We start from the raw sequence: 6,223 nt of genomic DNA, 5'->3' as shown, positions 1-6,223 counted from the left end.
CCTCCCATCCCTGGTAACCAACAAAGATTGTTACATTTTGTGTGTGAACTTTTTCATGGGTTTTTACAATAGAGGTCTCATACAATATTTGTTTGATCTGTATACTCTTAAAGTAGTATTCTTAAAATCTTTTTTTTTTCAGTGTCTAGAAATAAAGTTTTATTAGAACATTGTCACACCCATTCATTCACCTATTTTTTATGTTTTGTATATAAATGCCAACCCCCCTTTTTAAATTGTGCTTTAGGTGAAAGTTCAGAAAGCAAATTAATTTCTCATTATACAGTTAATACACAAATGTTTGTGACATTGGTTGCCAACCCCACGATGTGTCAGTACCCCTTCTCAGCCCTGGCTTTCTTGTTTCCATTCGTCCAGTTTTCCGGTCCGTTTCTGCCTTCCGTTCTTTGCTTTTGGGCTGGTATGCCCATTAGTCTCCTATATGTGAATTGAACTATGATGCTTGTTCCTCATGTGTGTTATTGTTGGTTCTATAGACCTATCTAATGTTTGGCTGAAGGGTGAACCTTGGTAGTGAATTCAGTCCTGAGTTAAAAGCATTTTCAGGGGCCATAACTCTTGAGGTTTCTCCAGTCCCTGTCAGATCAGCATGCCTGGTCCTTTTTTTCTTTTCTTTTCTTTTTTTTATGAATTTGAGTTTTGGTCTACATTTTTCTCCTGCTCTGCCCAGGACCCTCTATTGTGATCCCTGCCAGAGCAGTTGTTGGTGGTAACTGGGCACCATCTAGTTGTTCTGGGCTCAGTCTGGTGGAGGTTATGGTAGTTGTATCCATTAGTCCTTTGGACTATTCTTTCCCCTGTGTCTTTGGTCTTCTTTACTTTCTTTTGTTCCATCTGAGATGGGACCAGTGGATGTATCTTAGATGGCCACTTTCAGACTTTTAAGACCCCAGACACTACTCACCACAGTCAGATGTAAAACAGTTTCTTTACGGACTATGTTTTGTCAGTTGAGCTAGATGTCCCCCAAGACCGTGGTCTCCAGCCCTCAGCCTAGTAGCTGGATCTCTCAGGGCATTTGATTTTGTCTGTGAAGCTTCTGTGACTTTGCCCTGGTCAAGTTGTGCTGACTTCCCCAGTATTGTGTACTGTCTTACCCTTCACCAAAGCTACCACTTATCCTTTGCCCATTGTTTAATTGGATTATTTGTCTTTTTATTGTAGAGGTCTTAAAACCTTTTGGAGAGAGACCTTATGGCATGCAAAGCCTAAAATACCTGGCCCTTTTGCTGGCCCTTTCCTAGGTGGCCCTTTACATAAAAAGTTGGCTAATCTCTGATGAAGAATTGGGATGGAGTGGTGAGCATGGGGAAGACTAGTATTTTATTGAATACTTGCTAAGCACCAGACACTGTTTCATGTGCTTGCCGCTTCTTCGCTCTACCCTGAGAGGTAGGGATTATTATTCCCGGTTTGCCAGAGAAGAAACCGAAACTTGGAAAGGTTAAAGTTCTTACTCAAAGGCCCAGTGGCAGAGCTGGGATGTGAATCCATTTTTGCCTGAGTTTAAGGCCAGTTTTGCTATAGTATACTGCCCATATAGTTCTTTGTATATTTCCCATTTCTCAATTATTACTAACAATTATTACTTTTAGTTTTAACCGCCTGGACCTGCCACCCTATAAGAGTTATGAGCAACTGAAGGAAAAGCTGTTGTTTGCCATCGAAGAAACAGGAGGATTTGGACAAGAATAGCTTCTGAGAATTTGCACCACCGGAGGACAAGAATGCATTTATAATGTTTGTCCTTTTCCCTCTCTGCCTGTTACACATCTTGTTGTAAATTGGACTGTGACTGTTTAGAGAGTTATCTGTGTGTAAGTAAATTAATGTTATCATTGAGATTTATCTCCCAGTGATTCTGGATTTCTACTCAGCGTTTCCAGAAATCAGATCTGCAAACGACTAGTCAAAACCTTACTTAACTTGAGATTTAACACAGCAATGAAATCTGCCTTGTCTTATTCCACTACATTGTTTCCTTAACAACAGTTTTATATATATGTGTGTGAAAAGTCTCAACTTTGGGAGTAGGTTTTTTAAAGATTCTGCAGATAAACGGGAAGTCCCTTGGTAACTGCGATATGCAAGATGTTCATATTAAGCATCTTGGTAAGAGGTATTTGTTAAAAATGAAGCTTAACCCAGCTTTTGGGGACCATGAGCAGACTTCTGTCTTGTGCTGTCCCTCTCACTTCAGCCTGGCCTGACTGTTGTTTTTCCTTTCTGGAGGTTGAATCCATGCATCTTTTGGTGTTATACTTGGAAGTGATGCAGGACTCTTGGCATCTCTCTACAAAGCAGCTTTGTCAGTTTGAATTCAGGGAGAAGTTGGTCCCAGCCTGCAATTGACTTCATACCTCTCTTCATTTGGAAAATTTGATTATTTTAATTGCCTTGCAAACACTAATCTTTACAAACAATATTAACACTTTGGTTCCTTCACTGTTGTTCATAAAAGTTAACCTAGAATTGGAATAATTTAGCTGAGTTCATATAAAGCCATCAGTGAAGATTTGTGTTTGGGAAAAGTTTGCATCTTTATAGTTTTATCATAATCCACCAGCTTCAGTTATATTTAATTATTACCAAGCAGTTGAAGTTGTAACCAGAGTGCTTTCTAGTCCAAATAGAGGTCAATGAAACATCTTCTGAAATTACATTTTAATTTGGGAGAGCTGTGGTACTAACCAAAAAGGAGGCGTCACCATCTAGTAACCACAGAAATGTATTCTCTCTCTGTGAATTAAGTCTTTGAATTTATCATTTCTCTGACATATGTTAAAGTAATTATTTCCATTCTTTACATTATCCTGAATAGGATTAACATCCTTCACCTGCAATATTCTTTTCACCCTTGAAAATTTAGGTTTTCCTTTTTCCCCCATTACTGTTTAATTTTAGACTGCTCCTTTAGTAGCCGATTAATGCACTTTGAACTTCTCTGTACTTCATTTCTTTTAACTTGGCCTAACTTAGACTCTTTTGAGATGGCTGCTATCATAGATTTTACTTTATGGACAGTGGGATGAAGCCTAAGCCACCTGAGTTTAGTTGTCATAGCTGAACTGTGGCGACAGCCTCATAACTCATGAAACAGGGACTTTCACAGATTTTAGTAGTGTAGCACAAAGGAGTAGCATTGAGTCAAGAGTAAGCAGAGACTAATAAACCCCTGTTCCATATGGGAAGTAATGTCTTTTTGTCCCCATTTAAATCCTGAAACAACAACAAAAACTTTTTTTTTTTATCTTGTGTATCTGTACTCTAAGACACTGCCATAATAAAGCAGAGACTTAGGTGAGTAAAAGGGATGCCTCATCCAGAGGTTGTTAGTGTAAAGGAGGAGATTAGGCTCTACCCAACTCTGTTTTATTTTTATTCCATATGCCCCAGGAAATGTAGTGTGGTTTCCAAAAGCCCTAGTAGTTTTCAAAGTAGGAACTCTCTGCCTTTTTATTGGTAGGGAGAAAAAAAAATGCTATTGCTTTGTCTTACAGAGCGAATGTCTGCCAACTACCCATTCATTATACAAGTCTGAACTTTGGCAATATATGGCTATGGAGATAAAGCCTTCTGTAAAGACTTACTCTTGAGGTGAATTCTCGTATTGAAATGTAGTTACCTGCAATATTTACAAGAGATTTATGAGATTAAATTAAGAGATAATGTAAGAAAGTAGCTTTTTTTGGTTCTACATAATGCTTCATGATTTATTTAGGGACCTAGAAATATTGTGTGAAAATGTATAAATACCCAAAAGGCTTTCTGCCCTATATTTTTAAAATACAGAATAGTTATATTTGAAGTAGCCCTGGCCCTAGTTCTATAGGGCTTGGCTATTTAATATTTTTATGGAAGAAACGTTTAGTTCTGGAAAAGGTAAATGCTTGTATATATTTTTGCAGCCTGGGATCTCCCTTACTCCATTTCTTCCTTTAATTTAAATGGCCACATGTATATGTCTTCCCTGCTGTGTTAGGAAAATGGGGGCTGGATATCCCAAGAATCAGAGGTTATATAAAAATGTTGCAAATAGACAGCAGACATAAATATCTACCAAATGCTATCTTAAATTTTGATCCAAACTGAACATTTGCAAATAGATTTATTGTAAGTGTTAAATTAGAGCAATTTCTTAAATCTAAACTAAATTGCTTTTTAGAGTCCTTTTTCTTGTAAGCATTGTAAATGCTAATAAATCCTGTTAATTTTTTTTTCTTTTTTTACTGCATGTTACATTGAAATAAAAACAAAGTAAAGTGACGATTGCCTTATTCTTCTGCTATTTTGGGGGGTTGGAACAGGCAGCATTCCACAGCTTGGGTCAGGTGGAGAGGTCCTCACTTGTTTTCATCAAACGGAGTAGGTAAAACTGATCCAGCAGTCCATAGTAATGATTTCCTGCTCTTTCTTTTATGATCTTATGCCAGAGTGCAGAAGAAGGCCATTTCGTAAGACTTACAATAACTCTATTTTAAAATTCAGATACTAATTTTTCATTAAGAGTTTGATATACCAGTGGCAGTTCATCAGAAATTTTAGTGAAACATAACTCAAATACCTACAGAGGTCTCATCCTAAACAAACTCTTTCAGTCAAGCCCAATTTGCTGCTTTTTCTTATCTGGTTAATAACCTGAAATGTTATCAGGGATGACTCTTGGGTATCTGAGTGAACCATAGGAGTTAGACTTCTCTGTTCTTATATCCATCCTTGTTTTGGATGTAACTCCATCCATCTAAACACCTTTACGGTTAACTACTTTTAAGTAATTGTTGGTATCTCCAGCCCCCCTCCTTTTTTTGTTTTCCTTTTAGAGTTATTTGCAGAATTGTATATATGCTTTCATTAACTAAATGAAATGGCAGCACTGGATTGTATAATATTGTATTGGAGTTCTTTTGTTTCCTTGGACTGTAATTTCAAATACTCAGGTAACTCTATAACCATCACAGGGAGTCACGTGCTTTTATAAAGGTCCTTACAGGGGCTGCTTCACTTGCATTTTTCTTAAAAGATATAAGACTGTTCATAATTAAACTTTTTTGGTCCTTCATTTGCACACTTTTATGTTAGTCTTGGGTAAAAAGGTGTTTCCTACCTGCAGAGAAACTGCCTATATGAGCAGGTTCTATAGATTGCTGTCTCTCTGCTTTTGTAAGTGGGCAGGTTATAGCCTGTCTGTATTGTGTGTAGGCAGAAAAAAACTAGAAAGACCTACTCAGGTGAGATTAGACTTGGCTCCTATGTTGGAGAGAATAAAGTTGGAACCTCTTCAGGGGCAATGCCAGACATAAGGCCTCCATCTGAATTATTTTTCTGAGACAACTGAAGGTGCTCTAAGATGGACCTCAATCATGGTTGCTGAGTAGAGAACCCTTAGCTACCTACCAAGGCCAGCTCTTCTCAACAACCTGGCCTGCTCACCAGCTTCAGTAGACCTTTTTCTATTAGGAAACCAGATGATCATGCTCTCATTTAAAATGGTACCAGTGGAGAGAGGCTAAGGGAAGTGGAATTCTTTAATACGCTGATCTAACAGTGACTAGAGGATAGAAACTGCAGGACCCTCCCAGTCCTGAAGAAGAGGCCATATTCCATTTAATCTGCCCATATAAGCTAGAACATTCTAGTTCACTGGGGGAAGACATGCCCCCTCATTGTGAGGAAACCTTTCATTGAGAAATAAATAGCTGTTCTTATTGGCATTTGGTTGGCCCTCCAGCCCCAGGCCCCACACAAAGCGTCAAACTGGGACTTGGCTGTCACTGACTAGCTATTCTCTGGACTTTGAAGAAGAGTGTCTTACATTGTGTAACTTCAGAACAGGAACTGCTGTTAACTCCCAGCCCATTTTATTGTCAATTCTGCAGTATTGTAGCAAGAGCTCCTTTGTGGCCAGGACATTTGGCTAGGAGAAGGTGGTATCTAGGGAAATCTTCCCAGTTGGCAAAGAGAGGAGAGTCTTCCTGCTCAGCAAAGAGTGACTGTGGCAGGGGGCATGAGATTTCCTCAAAGCACTGCACAGGGAAGGAGCTTGCAAACTTGCAGTTAGTCCTGCTCTTATATTTATCTTCCCCATCATAGTGAGCAATGCCACGCCCGTAGTCACTTAGTCCCAGGACAGCTGCCAACATTTATTACTATGTGCCAGACACTGCTAGATATGCTACGTGCATTGTCTCCTCAGCCACTGTCA

At 38.9% G+C, this 6,223-nt stretch overlaps 1 protein-coding gene across 4 annotated transcripts in view; it reads left to right on the top strand.

Moving 5' to 3' along the window:
• Positions 1-3,500, top strand: part of ITCH (itchy E3 ubiquitin protein ligase) — a 131,854-nt gene extending 128,354 nt beyond the window's left edge. For all 4 annotated transcript variants that reach the window (XM_023725205.1, XM_004370423.3, XM_023725209.1 and 1 more), the window contains one exon: positions 1,617-3,500. In XM_023725205.1, coding sequence (XP_023580973.1) covers positions 1,617-1,716 — 100 coding nt within the window. In that variant the 3' untranslated portion in view covers positions 1,717-3,500. The remainder of the gene's footprint in view (positions 1-1,616) is intronic.
• Positions 3,501-6,223: the final 2,723 nt, after the last annotated feature.

The sequence above is a fragment of the Trichechus manatus genome, unplaced genomic scaffold, assembly GCF_000243295.1.
Source record: "Trichechus manatus latirostris isolate Lorelei unplaced genomic scaffold, TriManLat1.0 scaffold00008, whole genome shotgun sequence".
NCBI classification, from domain to species: Eukaryota; Metazoa; Chordata; class Mammalia; order Sirenia; family Trichechidae; genus Trichechus; species Trichechus manatus.
The sequence above is the reverse complement of the archived record's forward strand: the minus strand, read 5'-3'. Positions and strand labels throughout refer to the sequence as shown.